General features: G+C 38.6%; 1 protein-coding gene across 2 annotated transcripts in view; it reads right to left on the bottom strand.

Moving 5' to 3' along the window:
- Positions 1-2,388: 2,388 nt before the first annotated feature.
- The window catches only part of LOC134527503 (spermatogenesis-associated protein 7-like), a 126,254-nt gene continuing 108,933 nt past the window's right edge, over positions 2,389-19,709 (bottom strand). For both annotated transcript variants that reach the window (XM_063360228.1, XM_063360227.1), the window contains exons 9-10: positions 3,645-3,780; positions 2,389-3,246 (exon numbers count right to left, since the gene is read on the bottom strand). In XM_063360228.1, the coding sequence (XP_063216298.1) occupies positions 2,948-3,246; positions 3,645-3,780 (435 nt within the window). In that variant the 3' untranslated portion in view covers positions 2,389-2,947. The remainder of the gene's footprint in view (positions 3,247-3,644; positions 3,781-19,709) is intronic.

Raw genomic sequence — 19,709 nt, 5'->3', positions numbered from 1 at the left:
TTACAAATAGCCATCCGCGCACAATCACACACTCACTGTTTGACGCTGGGTTAGCCCACCCGGTACTTCCCGGGCCAGCCCTCGACGGCTGCTCTGCATGACCGCCATGGCTGCTTTTGTCTTAGGGACAGAGGCTAGGTTCTGGCGAGCTGGCGCCATGCTAGGATGGTTGCGCCAGCTCGCTGTGGGGTTGGGCTCGCCTCCTTGGGAGGCAGGCTCTGGTGGTCTGCTCGGAGTGGCTGCCCCAGTGGTTCCACTGGCACAGCTGGGGAGGGCGTGCTGTTGCACGGATTGCCAGCAGTCCTGACTGGTGAAGGTAACTGCTCCACCATCTTTTCCTTGGCTGCTGGGCTGGATGGGGCTGGGAGATCCTTAGTCAAGTTGCTGACCGGGGATGGGATCTCCTCGGGTTCCGGCGATCTTGACTGCCTTTTGTTGGGACCCTGGTGGCTGGCAAGTCGGAGTCGCCGGGTTGAACGGCATTAGGGTGGCCATCGGAAGCCGGGCTTCTGTGACCTCATGGTGGGGGCCAGTGGTCGGTTTTTCCAGGAATTCGACCTGGAGCTCTGGGTGGGGTACTGAGTACTCCAAACCTTTTGATTCCAATGACCTCCTCCTTCCAGCCGAGGCAGATCATGTCAGGAGCGGGCGCAGTTTGTGCAGTTTACTCGCTCTTAGCCGGTGCTCTTGCATATGGGAAAGGCACATTTCTTGGCCTGTTGCCGGCAGTGGGCACACTTATATTCATGCCCTCCTTCATCGGTCGACCCGATGCACCTCCCATTAAACTACTTTGAGCAGGTATTACACTCGAGATGATACAGTCCGTCTCCATTACAATCCGGCATGGGGCTTGATTGCGATTCTTCTAAGACCTGCGGGGACCTCACCCTGTTTTCCTGAGTGCTATTCGTAGCCACTATCTCTACAGGTTGTGGGTATTTTGGGCGTCACTGAGTTTTGGGCCAGTCTCAGAACTAGGTAAAAAAAAAAGAATATTTTTGCTGTTTATCTCAGAGGGCAGTTGTGGTTGGCCATCTACTGACGAGTCCTCTAGTTGGCCTCACGTTGGACTCCACTAATTGTCGCGGGATGAGGTTGTGTCCTGCTGGAGCGGATCCCCTCCCTGCGTCAAATCTTTACTGGGCTGCCTGCTTGTGTTTATGGGTCCGGTTTCTGGACCTTTGCTGATGCCCCACGTTGGGCGCCACTAATTGTCGCGTGTGGCACCTCTGGCTCTTCCAGAATGGCCTTAAGTGTCAATCCTCAGTTACTGTCTGGGTAAGAAGGTATGGCCTGACTGATGCGAGTACCCTCTGAATGGAGGTTCCTAAGAGGGGTAGGTTAAGTTTTCCCCCACCTTGGGATGCCCTGAAAGTGGCTCCCAGTGTCCCTCGTCTGATGCCTACTTACTTGCTGCGGCTGGCTTGGCTCTGCGGTCTTCCTTTCCCTGCAGTAGTAGGGCTGACTTCTTGTTGGCTGGCTGGCTGGCTGGCTGGCTGGGTAGATAAGTTCCGAGGAGCTCCCTCACCCCGAAAGGACACTCTCAGAGACGAGGTACAAGCTTTTATTCGAACAATCGACTTTTAGGCCGACAGTCTCCCCAATACACTCTAAATGACTACGCAAACTTAGTCGACGTACTTCGGATCGCGGCTGTTGACAAGATGCTGCGGGCAGGCTCTGCTGCCTGTGAAGGCGCGGTGAGCAGGGCTCGGCTGCCAGTGAAGGCGCGGTGAGCAGGTTGTGGCGCGGTGAGCAAGTTCGGCTGCCAGTGGTGCCCCTAGGGCACCAACTGACCTCTTTTTTTTCCTGGCCCAAGGGCTGGCCTTTTATACCCCTCCTGAGGGCCTGGGCATGACGTAGGGAGGGCTGGGGGTTTCGGGAATCATGGGCACTTCCAGGAATTCCAGCCGGCCTACGTGACTTGGACGGACCTTGGCTTGGAGGGAGAGGGGTAGGAGGGAAGAGGCGGCCGGGCAGGCGGTGGTGGGTGAGGAGGGGGAGGCTACGCGCGCACTCGCTTGGCCGGGCGAGAGAGGGGTAGACGAGTGGTGGCGGCCAGTAGGCGGTGGTGGAGAGGAGGGGGAGGATGCGCGCGCACTTGGCTGGCCTGGCGAGAGAGGGGTAGGCGAGGGATGGCTGCCAGTTGGAGTGTGCGCGCGCATTCGGCTGGTTGTCTTGGCAACCAAGTACATGGCAGTGGTCGCCCTGGCAACCGGCGATGGCTGTGGCTGGGCGGTGTGAGCTGTCGCGGCCGACGGCGGCCGCGGCTCGTACACGTGTTTGGGAAGAAAGGGCCTGACGGCTTCGAGATTACAGACGTGCGTGGCACGTCGATCGTCAATTTATATAGGCTTACTTTATGTTTAAAAATCAAAAAAAAAAAAAATTCTAACAAAATTTTAATGAACCCCACACAATTTAACAATTATTAAAAACTTTTAGTTATTTTATTTATTTTACATTGAAATAGTACCTACTTCAAATTAATGACATCACAATTTCCATCTTGCAGCGAGGAATAATGATTATTTTCAACAGGTAAAATAAAATAAAGACTTACTAATGTTCAAACATGTAGTTACAAAAATATGTATTTTTTTTACCTCAAGCAAAAATATTAACATTTTGTGACTTACATAGTAAGCAGCATCTTTGCAATGATCCGCATAAACAGTGAAACACTTAGTAAATCAAGTAGCAAAAAATAGACACTCATTTCATTAATCATTCTGCCATGTGTTACAAACATTAGTTTCCTACCCTTCACTGCTTTCTCTTTACAAAACACAAACAATTTATACTTCTCAGCTTGAAGCAACAGTACTATTACCAACCTCCATTTAGTTAAAGATCAATTTATCAAAATTAAATATTTATTGAATCTATTAAAAAGATTGGCTATTTGTATTTGGATGGAGGGGCAATCCTTAAATAAAGTATGTCACAGTGAATCATTGTCCGAGGTGTTAGCCGCAGGCTGAGCACTATTCCTGCTGGAAATGCTTGTCCAAAACCGCTGTTTGTCGAGATCCTGCTCACAACTGCAGCGTTTGCAGGCACTGGCCACAACCTCTGAGCTAAACTTCTGAGATCCTACACCTGCTGCCATTTCCTGCGGGGAGAGCTTCTCAGGATCGGTCACCACAGAAGGACATGCTCCAGAGTTGTGACACAAGAATTCATCTCTAGCAGTATTATTGTGCAAGCTGCCCTTCATCCCCGTCTGGAGCAGTTCCACTCCTGGAACAACATTCACCCCACAATGTATGTACACAGTACACTTGCTACACGTACAGTAGACTCCCTCTTGACCAGTGCCCTTTTACTTTAAACCGACCACCATGAGTTTCAGTTGATGATTACTCACGGACCTGTTGAGATATGTCTTAAGCCCCTAGCCTATTCAGTTCAGTTGAGCTCTCATTTACTATGGTTTTGACCGGTTAGGAGGGAGTCCAATGTATTTTCACTCGTAAAATGTTTGTAATCTTAACAGGCCACAATGGTTCTGAAGCCAAAATTCTCTCTTGTCCATGCCACAGCAGCTGACAGACATAGTGCCCAATTCGCTGGCTTAGTTACTTGTAGGTATTTTGCAAGAAAATCATCATCACTTGCTTAAAACTGAGGGAACTTACTATGATTGTTTCCTTGCAGAAAGCCACCAGCACTTCCATCTAGAACCATTAGGTTCAGGTTGCCAAACGACGACACAACTTCCTCGCACATGCCCAGGTCTTCCGACAATTTTCGCACCTCTGTCTCCATGCGATCCTGTCGGCAGCAACAATCGTGTAGTTAGAGAACAAGTTTAATGCTTTATTCAAGATCAAGTAATATAAAAGAAACTTTCCTCCAGAAAACAGTGCCTACAATAAATAAAATAACAAGCCTTGCAATTAAAATATTGAACCTTTAATAGCAGAAGTACTTCAACTGCTGACAATGGAATGTCAAATTACAGTAAAACCTGTGTATAACAAAACTGAGGGGACTTTATTTTGTTATATTTGTAATAGAGAGGTTTCTTTATAAAGAGGTGAAACCCAAAATTATAAAAAAGCATGTCATAAAATAACAAATGCATATTTAACGTTGCACCGAATCAAGAGTCATGTTTTAACACTATTCGCATTATATTGAAAATTAAGACATGTTTTATTTAGGGAAATAACAAATTGTATATAATGTACATACTACATACCTAAATGAAAATAACTGGGCAGGAAATCATACTGTATGTACAGACAGTCGTCGCAGCACTCAAGAGAACTAGTTGCCGCCAATTGCACATTAACTTAAAAATACCTAAACTACAGCATGGACAGAATATTACACACTACTTAATGGAGGTGTACTTTATATTGGGTTCATCCAGAAGAAATGTTACAATTTGTCACTTCGCGCCAATTTCAACAATCTGATGGGTTTTTTATTGTAGGCCTAATTACTACATTAGTATTATTATTATTATTATTATTATTATTATTATTATTATTATTTATAGTAGTGAACTAATGACATAAAATATGAAAAAAGTTAAATTTCAAGACTAAACAGCACAACTAAAAAAAAAAATTGAAATCCTGCATGACCTTTTATTACAGTTCAATTAGACATGCCAAATTCACTGACATACAATGGAGCAGTGCCAGTCCATGAGAAATAATTGGCAGAATTTGCATTTTGTGTGTACTTTTTCCCTAATAGCTGGACATATTCAAACCCAATTATAAAATAATGTTCAACTGTACACCATACAGTACCCACAGTTTTTTTTATATAGTCAAGAATGTTTGTTTTAACTTTCCTTTGAGAAATGTCTTTCATAACTTTGCAATGCTGATACCCACACGATTTTGGGTACTCATAACTTCTACGGTTAGGCCTACCTACATACGTTGCGATTAAACAAGCTTCACGAAACGTCACAAAATGTTCACTAGCGTCGGAAACTGTGTGCCACTAAATCTGTTAAATAAATTTTGTATACGTATTTGTGTACGATTGCAAAAGATGTCAATCTGAAATTATGTTTACAAATAAATTACAGGTTAGATCATCGTAACAGAAAACAAACGGTTACAAAAAACGCATTAGTAGTTGTTGGCCATTGTATAATCCACGTTTTATGTACCTAGCCAGATATGGCCGCCATCGGCCAATATCCATTGCTACAAATTCAAACGCGAAAATATGCATTTTGTAGAATAAATATTATAATCAAATCTTTTTTTTCTTAATTGAAAAAGTTAAGCATTTTTTATTTATAACTCTTGATTATTCCGCATAAATGTTATGTTGCTACACCAATCACACAAAAAAACGGACATTTTTTTATACGAATGAAATTTCTATCCGCACGGTTACCAGCACTGCAACTGCCATTTTACTCAACGAAATAAAGGAAACGTCTGTAAACAATTTCCACAAGACCTGTCGTTAAAGCTATAGAATTGTGAATGAAATGAGAAAATGTTTAATATTTTGTGTATTAATATCGGCAAAACTATACGTATTAACTAGAGCTGGGCGGGATCCCGATTTTTCGAGAAATTTCAGGAATGAATTTTTCCCGAAATTATTCGGGAAAGTAATATTTCCCGAAAATGTATATTGATAATTTTTCTGATAAAATCACTGCTTAACCTATCTTTAGGTGTCTTCGTAACGGAACATAAGTTTTCTGTGATTACAGTAGAACCTCATTTTTACGTACCTGAGATATACGAATTTGCGTAATTAACGTATTTTTTTACTAGCACCGTAATTTTCCCTATAGTTTTAATGCATTATTTTCCCGTTTAATGCAAAGCATTTCCCGCAATTAATGTTGCGTTAGCGCTCCATTTTATAGATAACCGTGACACAAGTTTAGACGGAACAATAAAAGTAAAGCAAATTGTGTAAACTGTATTTAGTGTACTTTACTACGTGCGTTTGTAGCCACGACAATTTCTCAGCTTCGTTTGCCACTGTAAACATTTTTTTTGTGCCACTTGCCAAGGTGTACTATACGGCCATGAGTAAAACGTTTGGTGATGTGAACGTTCAAAGTCTTGTAAATATGGCGTCTTCGTGCATGTTCGGTGATGTTCGTTTTAACGAATAAGAAATATTGCGGAAAGACGTTGGCGACACTGATGTATATTACATCAAAATGTATTTGAACGTTCATAAATTTGGTGTTTAGGACAAACGACGGTGAAAGCAAAGATAGGCAATGAGAGAAACTGTGGTGAAATGTTATTTCTAAATATTTACATATCGTAAAGTTTGTCACCGATGCTGTTCCACACACAAAGCCGAGCGCCAGAGATTCAGGTTCCTTTCTCTACAGAACAAGATATTCAATGTTTTTTACTCCGGTTTTAAACGCATTATGATATTATCTGTGTTGGCGAGTATTTTAGTGTGAAGTTGTTTACATAAGGTGTGTGTGTTTACGTACGTGAATTTCATCATGGAAAGTCGCCGCACCAAATTAAAAACTCCAATCTGGTCTTTTTACCAAAAAAATGCCAGATAATGTATCTGCACAGTGTAAACAATGCAAAAAGGTTTTAAAAACCAATTTTGGTAGCACATCTGGGTTGCTTCGACATCTGATGCAACATCCAAATTTGAAAAAAGAACTTGAACAGATAGAAGCAACACGGAAAGGCGGAAATATTGGGGAAATAAACTTTAGAACCAACAAAGAAGCAACTTCGCTTAGACGAAGCTTACAAATGGCCTTCAACACATGAAAGGGCCATTTCACTGACAAACTGTATTGGGGAATGGATAGCTGATGCTATGTTGCCATACAGTACAGTGGAAAATCATAAATTTCAAAAAGTCCTTAAAATAGCTCAACCACTTTATTCAGTGCCATCTCGTAACACTTTTTCAAGAAGAGTAATACCTGAACTGTACAACAAAACAAAGGCAAAAATGTCTGAACATATTGACAATGCAATAAGTTTATCCAAAATTGCTTCTTTATCATTCACTTGTGATTTGTCGACATCTGCTAGCAACGAAGCATTCATGTCGCTGACATGTCATTTTATTGAAGATTTCGACATGAAGAAGTACTGTTTAGGGTGTTACAGCTTTCCTGGTGGACACACTGGTGAAGCAATTAGTGAGAAACTAGTAGAGTGCTTCAATGAATGGGACTTAGAAAATGCAGGGGACAAAGTGGACATGTACATTGTGAGTGATAATGGACGAAACCTTAAGTTGGGACTTTCACTATGCAAACTTAAGTTTACGCAGCTGCAGTGCTTTGCACATACACTGCAGCTTGTATTGCAAGATGCTGTTAAAGTAACATGTGAGATCAAAGAGGTACTGAAAAAGTCACGTTCGATTGTTGGACGATACAAACACAGTGCGCGAGCAACTGAACAGTTGCATCGAATTCAAGAAGAACTAGATCTGCCGGTACTAAACTTGATTCAAGACTGTCAGACAAGATGGAATTCAGAGTTTTTAATGCTGAAGAGATTGTTTGACAACAAGATACCTCTTTCTCGTCACTTGACCAACACTGAACATGGACAATCTGCAGTTGAGTGAATGGAACCTTATTGACTCTTACATTAATATATTGCAACCATTGTATGATGCTACAACCCAACTTTGTGGTGAACGTTCACCATCAGCATCAATGGTCATTCCGGTCATTTTTTCTCTAAAAAATTGTCTAAAGGCCTACATCAACACCAATGCAAAACAGGGATGGGAGTTTGCAAATGAGGTACTTCTGGCTCTCCAAGCACGATTTCCATGCTACGATCGAAAAGAGACATACTATACTGCAATGTTAGTAGACCCGAGGTTTAAGGCTGTTGTAATTCCAACGGAAGAAAAACTATTGGCACGTAACCACCTGGATAAAAAAGTAAAAGAAATCACACAGGCAACGGCACAACCAGGTATTGTTTAGTTTATTTGTAGGCCTAGTTATTTTATTTATACAAAAGCCACTATAGCAGGCCTGCCGTTTTCACGGATTTTATCCGTTTTCACGGATATTTGAAGCTTAAAACGGACTAACGGATAAACGGCGACATTCACCGATATTTACGATGCTTTGCCGATTTTTCATATTTGAATTTCGTTCGTGTAAATATTTACATTCAACTACCTATTTGAAGTTGTCAAACCAATCAAGCATCCAACAGTAAAGCAAACATTCACATTAGGTGTAGCACCATGGAACTTCCAATCGTTTAACCACAAACCAAAAACATATACTCCCACATATCGTTTCATGAAGTACATTATCTATGGTTTCGGGGGAAATGTTTTTTGTTTGTTGAGTTAAACGCTAAGAAGTGTCATGGCGTCAGTAAACATTGGTATTTTTTGCCATTACAATGTTTTATGTGCGGCATTTATTTACAAACTTCATACGTGATTTAAGTAGTAGTTTTGGTATTAGCTGATTGTGATGGAGAAAAAAATGAAAGGCTTCGCCGGACAGGTCACTTTATAAACAGCGTTATCGTAAAGAATGGGAGCAAGAATTGAAATGGTTGAGGCGTGGCAAAACGGAATTTTCCGCTTTGTTCGACTTGCAACTCGGAACTGAACGTGACAAAGGGCGGCTTGAAGACGTACGTTCATGCGAAAAACCAACGAGCTGCTGATCAGAGTTGTTCTTTGACGAGTTTTGTAACCAAACCAAACAAAATAATTGATGCGGAACTGTTATGGGCGAACTTCGTTTGTGAAAACAATTTATCTGTGAAACTCAGTGATAATTTCTCGAAACTTGTCCCGCAAATGTTTCCAGATAGTGAAATCGCAAGAAACTTTCATTGTTCTCGCACTAAAACTAGCCAGATAATTATTCAATCTTTGGGTACATCAGCTGCAGATTGTTACTTATGCAATGAAAACACAATTTTTCACACTGATGATTGATGAATCAACTGACAGTCACTAGGCAGGTTGTAGTGTTAGGAAGGTTCTTTCCATCTGAGATTGTTGAAACTCATCTGTACAAAGTAATGGCTTTGAGTGGTGCTGCAACTGGAGAAAATCTGCTGTGGAAAGGGTTTTCAGCAATCTCAAGATGGTTAAAACTGTTCACAGATCGTCAATGGAATCACCAATGTTAAATGCGCTGTTGCATTGCACAATGAGAACATCTGCAGGTCTGGCTTTCAAGTCCACTGACGAGATGAGGAAAAGAGCACAGAACATGAAAAAGTAGCTAGTTAATGATGTGAAATACATTTGTTTTTTTAAACTTGTAAATAACTTCAGTTGTATGGATGTATTTATAGTTTGTAAATAAAAGCACCAAAGCCTATACTGAAAAGAAATTCTTAAATTACTTTTCATTTTATTGTGATACCAACTATTAGTTTTGTAATGTAAGTGGCAAATCTTAAACATTTTTTACATTCATTTGATTTTTTTTTAAATTATGTTTTGGAATGCAATGTATATTTAAAATTACTGCGAAAAACAAATTGTCAATTATGGCTATAAATTTTACAGGATTTTTAAATGCTGTTAAGAGGGTTTAGGAACCTAATTTGGTGGCAGGCCTGGCATTAAGTGTCACAGTATGAAATTAATGGGAAAACATGTTTTCCACTGCTTTGTAAACTTGCAAAGGCAAGCAATACTTATCCTTCCACACAGCAATGCAGGGGTGGAAAGGTATTTAGTAAGCTCAACCGTATCAAGACAGGGCACAGGTCATATCTTGAATTGCCAATGCTAAATGCTTTGTTGTATATCTCTTCTAGGAAGAATATGGCAGAATTCACGTACATTATGATCGAGTAATTTTCATAAAAATTGCATATTTTTTTGTATTTTTTAATGTACGGGATTTTACAGGATATTTTGTATTGAAAACAAGGATATTACAGGATATTTCACATTTCAATCAAGGATATTGTTTTCAAAGTGGTGGCAGCCCTGCACTATAGCATTGTGTAAGAATGTGGTGTTTCTTTTTCTTTCAGTAACAACTGCAGGTACCAGTGAGTTGGCACAGAGTTCTACTTCTCTCTGGAGTGTTTTTGACGAACTTGCTGAGAGCGAATCAAGTAACCAGATCATGTCATCAGAAACTGATTGCTATTTCAGTATGCCTGTTGTACAAAGAAGTGATGATCCCCTAAAGTGGTGGAGAGAAAAAGGAAAAGATGCGTTCCCTAACGTGTGTAAAGTTGCAATGCAGTATTTAGGCATCCCTGCAACAGAAACAGCAAGTGAACGTGTGTTTTCTTCTGCTGGGAACATTGTATCCCCCAAGCGTATGTCCCTTTCCTCAGAACATACAGAGGAACTGGTGTTCATACACGAAAATGGAGGCATTATATAGTATTGTTTATTTTTCAAAATTTTTATTTTAATACTATGGCTTTTAAAAGTTAAAATGTTATGGTTTTGATAGCCCATTTTTAAAATAAATAAATTTGCTTGGATACATATTGCACTTTTAAATAATTCCCGTTCCCGTCCCGTTTCCCGAGGGAAATCATAGCTTCCCGCCCGAATTTTTCCCGAACCAAAATTACCTATCCCGTACAGCCCTAGTATTAACGAGAAATTACAGTCCAGGGTTTGAAAAACGTACGTTATATAGGTATTTATTATGCCTATTAATTTGCATGGCGTTTCAAGGGACCGGCAGTTTTATACGTTATACTGGAATGTACGTTAACAAAAGGGACGTACTAGAGAGAATTTGCTGTACTTATTGCTTGAGAATACGACGGAAATTAACTTGCAGCTATAAACTCAGAACACAAAGCCAAAAATTTCACGAAAGAAGATTATTCATACAAGCACGGACTAAACCCATAGACTAAACCAACTGCCAATATCGAATTCACGCACAACTTTCGTGCTTTCGAGAGATTGACACACAGCACTGGCGACTAATTTATCGCGCGCAGTCGACCAACTGTACCATGTCATCTTTGTTTCGGCTCATTCTTTGGCGATGTACTGCTCTCTTCTGTATAGTGTGGATAGTTCTATGATGCAGAGCAAGATGGCAGTCCACAATTGTTTACGTTACGTTAATATTTGAGCAGAACTCAAGTATTTCACCGCAAAATTGTGTGTATTTTGTACAGTTCCATTTATTTCGCTAATTTGTAATAGAGGAGTTCTGTAAAATCACACGTTAAAATTATTTCGTTACAAGAGGGTAAAAACACGTGTATTTGTATAGGATTTTGGCGGGACCAAGACGTGATTTAGTTGTAAACAGGATTTCGCTATACAGGTGTTCATAAGGAACAGGTTTTACTGTATGTGGTAATGAAAATAATTGTATACTACATGTTGTTTGGTGCCTAGTACCTTTGGTACCTTTTTACCACAGTTTAAATTACAGTGATGCTCAGGGGTGACAAATAGATTCACGTTATATTGATTTGAGGATAGAGAATTGTTTTGACTCACAAACATACACTCCAAGGATGTAATATGTAACAGGAATCGAAAATACAAAATAGTGTAAAAATTATGTAAACAAATGACAAAATTTGTAAAAAATAAAATTTATGTCTGTGTTGGCTGATGTGACAGATCATTAGTAGGTTAAGTTAACCTACATTACTCTTGTACATATACATGCACAGATACTCATACAAATTGTTCAGAAAAAAACATAAACATGTATTAGATAAAATTAAGTTTAGTAAGACTGTACAGGCATTAGCTTTCTAATCAACTGGAAAGTTTACGTAGTGAACATTTAACTACCAAAAGTGTTGTGTATAGTTAGCACAATTCTCACTGACTTAGGAAATTATATCGTTTGTATAAAAATAAATGTCTGTTCTGAGGTATATTACTGTTTGACCAATGTTAGGATTTTTACAAGTATTTAACTTTACTTTGTAATTGCCGAACTAGAAAACTTAGGGCAGGCACAAGCCTCTGTGTCCCTGGACTATTGTGGAGTAGAAACAAAATTAACTTTGTAGATACGCCATATAGACCACATAAAAAAATGTTCCCAAAGGCAAAGTATGACTGATGCTGAATGGATAGACACTTTTGTTGTTGAACCAACCGTATGAAGGTGAATTATGTTTGCAGTTTCACCCCAGGATAGTGAATTAACCTTTTGAAACAGAGTATAATGCAAACTATGTTGATAGAAGTTTTATCAAATTGACTGCATTTTCTGTATGTAGATCACCATTATTTCATAACCTTTTCTAGGGTTACCATAGCACTATTCACTGTACTAATTATGTATAATAACAAAATTAGCAAATTTAAGTACTTCTTGCTAATAAACAAACTGGATTACACATATCAGACTGAGTCACTTTTCCACTTAATGTTCCAAATCAAAACCTTTTAAAAATGTGCCAGAATCAAATACAGCATCCTGAATGGCCATCTGGGTCCCAAGGCTACAGATACCAAATACAGAAAACCTTACATTTGGATATGAATTAACACAAAATATAATAGATAAATCCCTCTTTCAAACCAACATTAGCTAGAAACAATACCACAATCAAAATAAATGTTTATGTAAAAATAGCATAAATTAAATTCTGCCCAGGGATTTGTGGACTAATGTTGTTGCATGGAATCTCTAGTGCCATAGAATAAAGCAGTCCACAAAACGGTACTATATCAAAATTCATAAAATAAACACACAAAAATCTCTGTGAACGGAAAATAGTTAAATCATAGAAAAAGTTTTGGATTGACCGCTGTGACTCGTTATGTAACACTGCGTTGACAATGAACACTTTCACTACATTGCTTCAACCAGGTATCTACTGATCTGACGAACTTTTCCTGGAAAGTTACTTCTCCAATAATTATCACTAATTTTAAAATACTTATTACTAGTGATTTTTTACTGGCCATTTTTTCCAACTTTATTTTTTTGTAACTTACACTACTGTATTATAAACCACCTTTATATACACCTATTATTTTTAATTTTGTTTCCATAAGGTTTTTAATAATTTTCTTGGCAGTGTTGCTAAACACATTACAATGATTATTACATAGACAACCAAACTTACTAAACACTCATAGCATGTTTCATTTGTAATATAGCAGGTCCCCAAATAAAAGCTACATTAATGAAATAACCTGATCACTTGCCTACAAAGGTTTTGTTTATATTACCTAAATATCTAATGTTTAACGTGAATCACGCTGTAAGACATAGTGCAATATAACCAGCCATATTTTTCTAAACCATTGCTTAACTAAACACTGATTCCTATACCAATAAAAGTAAGAAGAGATTCTTTTTAAGGTTTGGTCTCATTTGCCAAGTGGTTATTTCATTTTCTTGTCATTACTCTTAAATAAGAGGTTATTCTGTCAATTTCTTCAGACAGCTTCTTTGCATTTGTTTGTGTCACAAACTTTTGCACTGGATTTTTATGATGCATTGAGCTGTAAAATGCCATGCAAGTGAATGTAACTATAATCACTTGCATGACTTGCAACTACTATGAAATAACATTTTGCACATATCTGTTGAGAAAACTAAGTCAAAATATAAAATGCAAGAAAGCTTTTGTGATTGTGGGAACAGCCCTTAATTAATAGTAATGGTAATAAATGGAAATGACCAACATGGAAAATGAGAACAAGCCTTAAGATGTGGTAAGAAAACCAACATCTTAAACACACATCGTGTCACATGACCAGGTATAGCTCCATCACTGCAGGTTGACCTGGTGGTTTTCAAATGCTTGGATACTTTTCCCATCGTCATGTTTCAGAAATTTCCAGTAATGTCTTGTTTAAATTTTATTGTTCCTTGATTCAAACTCTGAGCCACGGTGGAGCAACTTGGTAGCAGTGGTGTGACGGCATGCGTGGGCGCTTGTTTTGCTAGTGAACTACATTCCTCCGTATGGCACTACCAGAGCTGTGCGCCTGGCACGGCTATCATACTGAGTCATAAGTAGCATGGGCTGCACTTGCTTGCCACTGACGAAACAGGCAGCAACTGAGCTATTCCGACCCGGTTATGAAATTTTGATATAGCGAAGCTGAAACAGAGGCTTCTTAAGCAGGCATTATTGGTTGAGTGGTCCTCACAAGGGCGGAGGGGAAGGGGGGGAATAGGTGCTGCCCCTCAGAGGAAACAAGTCGGTTAGTTTGAGTCGTCATTACATTCAGGAAAACTGTTCTCTTAAGAGAACTTAACAGTCACATCTAAGGAGTAATCATATATAAGGTTTAAGATAATTGTAAGCATCACATCTAAATAGTTAGGGTAAAGGTTGGGGAAGCTCTTTGAATTTTATTGTCTGTGAGTACTTTTAAAGTGAATAAGTCATGGCTTGAGTGTAAATATAAGTTGTTTCGACCGCTAACATCTACAGTAAAAACCCATTATTACGACCCCATTTATTATGACCCCTTTTCAAGCAAATGCGAAAAATTTTGTTAGCAAAAACAAAGTCTAAATTTTAAAGGAAAATGGCTGAAAATTTATTTGAAGCACGTTGCGCTGTGTTTCTCTTGCAGGGTGGCCACACAAAATCTTAAATGAAATTCTCTGACTTTTCCAGGTTTTCCCTGACCAGATTATAATTTTCCCTAACCATTATTTTGCACTGTTACACTACTTTTACTTTTAAAAATTAATCAATATTCTGTTTTCAACTGCAAATATTCAAAAGACAAATGAGTAAACAAAGATTGAAATTAATTTTATTAAAGGTAGGGCAATATAAATGTGATAATATGTATTTCTAGTTTATTATCCATGTACAAAACTCCCTAAAGTAATAACATTATGAGATTATGTAAGTAACCTAAATGATTTGTAGCAGTCAATGAAGTTACCAAAATAAAATGCAGTAATTCCAAAGGAGAGCCACTTTTCCTCAAATATTATAAAAAAAATCCAAAATAATAGTTTTTTTCCCCTGACATTGTTTTTTTTTCCAATTACTATCCAAGAGTTTGTTGTAATACTACAAGTAGTTTACCAGTAATTGGCCATTTTAAGTAGTTAAGTTATGTAAATGAAAGAGTAAAATTGTAAGAATGGTTGGTTAGTGGTTAGGTTAGCCTCATTAAAAACACTCAATAGCGTGGACAGTTGTTTAGGTTATGTTACCTACTTTAGATTTACTTTTAAATTGTGTTAACTGTTGATTATCTTCATTAAAAACACTATAAAATAGTAAGGATGTTTGTTTGTTTAAGTTAGCTACATTATACTGGTAATTCCTAACAAATTGTTAAAACAATATTTCAGGATTTTTAATGTAGCTAACTGAACTGATCATTTTCATATCACAGTAATTGTGATATGTAACCTAACCTCACCACTTGTATCACAACACTCGCTTAAGGAATTTTGTAAAACATGTTAAGAAGTAAAAAAATGCTACTTGGAGATTCCAATTAAATTTTTTACAGAAAAGTGGCTCGCCTTAAAAATTACTTGAATAAACCTTGCACCCATGATATTTAGACCACAACCAAAAATATTTGATTAGAATAAGCCTCACATAGACCTTAGAATCATATTTCATCTTTCTATTTAATATTTTTTTCCGGACTTGCATATTATAAAATGGTTTAAAGGTTTCCTGTAAAAATAATGTAGCATTCTCAGTACCGTTGTCGACATCTCTCAGTTATTTTTTCCACAATATATTGTTGCCGCAAGAATACTATTAAGTTTCAATACTTCAGTACTTCCACTAAAACTGATGAAGTAAATTGTACAAACGTTTACACAGATATTAGAATAAAATTATTTTATGGATTAATTGTGAATGATATGTTTACCTTGAAGAGAGGAAAAAATTGGTCATGAATGAAAAATAATGAGTGCCATACCGACCGAAAATATTGTGTTTACTACTAAAAGTTTGGACACAATATTAAATGTCTTTTACACAAATATACACACTTTAAAACCACATTCAAGTTCTCTGTCGTAATTTAACCAACAGCAGGTTAACCTACATTAAAGCTTAAAGGAACTTTTACTATGCAGCATTGCCTTGTAGCGTCGTCAAGTTTTGAATAAGCCGCACACCAGGCTTTTAAACACACATTTAAAAAGAAATTCTACTTGGATAATTGGATGAATATGGTAATATGTACACACAATTTTTTAAATTATACAGCTAACTCACATTTTTATAACCTATGGCCATTGACGAAACCATAATAGCTTATCTCAAAAAATTCCCTGACCCATAAAAAAAAATCCCTGACTTTTCCCCAGTTTTCCCGGTCTGTGGCCATCCTGTCTTGGAGAGCGCTGTAGTGCACATGATGCAGTGGCTACCCCCTCCTCCTTCCTGATCTTTTCCTCCCACGTACCAAAGACATGTCTGATGTGCTGCCTAGCACCTGTCAGCCTTCTACAAACCATTGATATCACTTGCTTTTGGCCACACTACCTTCTCGGTATGCTACTGTAATAAATTCTAACTTAGATTTGCACGATTTTGATTACTGTTTCTTGCCTTATTGTTTTTTTCTCCGATTCTGTTGCACTTTAGAATAGATATTGTGAACAGATGTTGACAACTTGCACAATTTTTTATATAGTAAACAGACTTCTAAATTGTGTAAAGTGAGTAGAAAAAAGGCTGTGTGCAATCCCAAAATTCGAGAAAAGTTGCAGGATCGCTACGATTTTTTCCCTTCCTTTTGACAGGGAAAATTATATTTCTGGATTTTTTTAGGGTTATTCATGTTGGAGGTGTTATTTGCCACTACATTCAGCAACGTAATTTAAGAGGAAACTAATACATAAAAAGACTCATGGTTGGTCAGAGACGTAACAACCGCGTTATCGGCTTACTTAATTCTACCGAGAAGAGAGTCATAAAAACTACATATGTGACCCTAAACAGGGCACAACACTATCCCCAAGTGGTTAGTTTCGTTCAAAAAGTGGCTAAGAAACTTGTAAATATCAGGTAGAAAACGTTCGGCTATAAACATAAGATGTTAGGAATCTGTTATTCTGAAATGCTATGACATGTTTTCGAGCTTGCATGCCTGTTCTTTTGACCTTCTTTTAAACTGCCACCGGAGATGTTTATTTTGATAGCTCAAGCAATTATTATTTCTAATGGGTTGACAAAAAAAGGATACTTCACAGTGTCATAAAAAAAACCTTTGCCTTTTTTCCCCAAACAGTAAACACATTGGCTGCCGTCTATCCTTCCCTGCATTCTCCTCCATCATACTTCTAAATATTCTACTTCTTGCACCCTCGCATGAGCGATAACAAAGTGATGTCACAACACTTAACCTTGACCTCTCTAGCAACGGCCCATGTCTAATAAATTAACATTTAATGAAAATTGTTTTTATTTTCCTTATGAAATCTGTGTCAAATTGACTTAGATCTCTTTAAAAGATACCGTTGTGCAACGCATTGGCCGTGTTGTGCCGTTTATCATAATTTTTGGGCACAAGTTTAGAATTTTAAGTTTAATTTTTCATTTTTAAAGAAGGAAACCGAAAAAATAAAGTTGCATTTTTAATTTCATTTAATTTTGATTCCATTACTGTACTCTCTGACGTAATCTTGTGCAACCCAGTGCACCTGCGATTGTTCGCAGACCCAATTAGATACAGTAGACGCAGTTTGCATCACGTTTTCTCCCTGTAACAGTATGACTTTTCGTGCTAACGAACGCTACCCCGAGCCCACCGCTAGCATCTTTCATTTCTCAGAGGCAAGCATAGATAAGCTGTTTGGCAGCACGTCGAGGAGCATATTACAGTCCGCAGGAACGCCTAGGGACAGTCCACACGACGCTTTTCCCAGGCGACATAGCAAGTTTTGACTAGGGGTGTGCGAATAGTGGATTTTGATGGTCAAATATTTTCGAATCGAATAGTAAATTTTTTGAATAGAATGCGAATAGTTTCGAAGTCGAATAGTTGTAATGGTAAATATGTAGTTTAGCTGTATTTGCGAAAGTAAATGTTAAAAATCCGAAAATACTTTTATTATATGCTCTTTCACTTCCTCTTTTCATTAAACCCGACGGAGATAGGAAATTCCAAATACTTTAGGAGATATCGCCGTTCTTATTTTGCAATACAAGACCTGTGTTTATCATTCGACCGCCGCAATTTTTTTATTTTGCTGTGTGTTCATGAATGCCTGATTAATTAAAATGGTCGATTAGGTCAGGTCAGCTTCATTATAAATACTTTCAAACTAAGCAGACATTAAAATTAATATGAATTAATTTTAATGGTTGTTTAGTTTTAAAGTATTTATAATGTAACTGACCTGACCTAACAAACGAGGACAAAGGATGAACAGTAGGAACTCAAGTAATTTTTTTTATTATTACTTGCGCAACAATATCCGAATAACAAATAAAACATTAAAATTTGAAACATTAAAAACTCACCTAAGTTAGAGGCGGGTACAATTCCTTTGCCATTAGTAGAAAATGATGTAGTCGTTCACCTAAGTCGATAACCTAGCTCTGTCCGCTGGTTGCGAGTGCGCCCAGTGCACTCTAGCAGACGTTTCTGTGACCCTCCAGCCAGTTTCACCTCTTGGCCAACAGAGCACACTACTCATACCTTCCATAAGTGACAGCTTGTCATAGTTGACTTTGGGAGCAGTCGCGGTGGGATTGCGACCTTAGTCCGCCCGCGACACTGGTGAGTGCGTGGCCAGCTCTTTTTCCGCCAGCTTAGCCCTCCGGGCATCTTCGGCTACCTTCCGTATCCTCCCACACCCCCACCTTTTGTTCTGGGCCTGAGCGCCCGTGAAAATTACAATGTTTCCCCCCACCAGCAGGGACTTCGGCGCACGGGTCCTTTCTGGCTGGTAATACCATAATCGTCGACGCTCGTCTCCGCCAAGAAGACCGTCGTCACTTGTACTATGTAATCAACAGACTACGAGGGATGAACCCCCTAATTTAGATAGAATTGTTTAGCCAGCCAGTAGAGCTTTCAATAGTAGAAGTGTTAGAGTAATTTTCTTTTTCTGGTTTTATTTAAATTATATTAAATGATGGAATTCTTTGTAAAAATCGCGTCACGTGGGTCGGGACTCCAATGCGCGACACCACCCTGAGTGACGGCATCATCCACCCTGCTTTGGTGAGTGTTTATTTTCTCTTCACTAGATTCCCCCACCCTTTTCAGGCCTTTTAGGCCAATGATTTTCGGGACTGTCTGCAAACAGGTCTTATTCGCAAGAATGCATTTCTGTTGCAGGAAGGGTCCAAGAGTTCAAGATACTGATCCAAGTCCAAGATCCAAGGACCACCATCCACGTAACAGTTTCCAAGTAACAGCGTACGAGTAGCCGGCATCACGAGCCTATTCCCGCGGCAAGGACCTCCCCCCCCCTCCTCAAGCTTCTGAATCTACTGTCCTTTATAAGCATTGGAAAAGTTAAAATTTACGTGCGTGGTGGACAGCATGGCAATTTCGGACACAAAATGAAATAATGTACATTTTTTGTTAATATAAAAGTGCATAAGACAGCAAAATTTTAAAACAAAATTAGGATTGTTTTGTTAAATGTTAAATTTATTATGATATTTGTATTATTGTAACTTAGTATTATGCATTGTACAGTAATTTGCGGGCCGGCCCTAGTTTAACCTAAATTAATGTAATGGTTATTATATGTAACTGCGCTACTTAACCTATCTATGTGAATTTTTTTTATTTCTCACCACGATGTTGTGCATCTAGAGTAACGTCATAACTAA

The sequence above is a fragment of the Bacillus rossius genome, chromosome 1 (assembly GCF_032445375.1).
Source record: "Bacillus rossius redtenbacheri isolate Brsri chromosome 1, Brsri_v3, whole genome shotgun sequence".
Classification (NCBI taxonomy): Eukaryota; Metazoa; Arthropoda; class Insecta; order Phasmatodea; family Bacillidae; genus Bacillus; species Bacillus rossius.
This window is presented reverse-complemented; position numbering and strand designations above follow the sequence as displayed.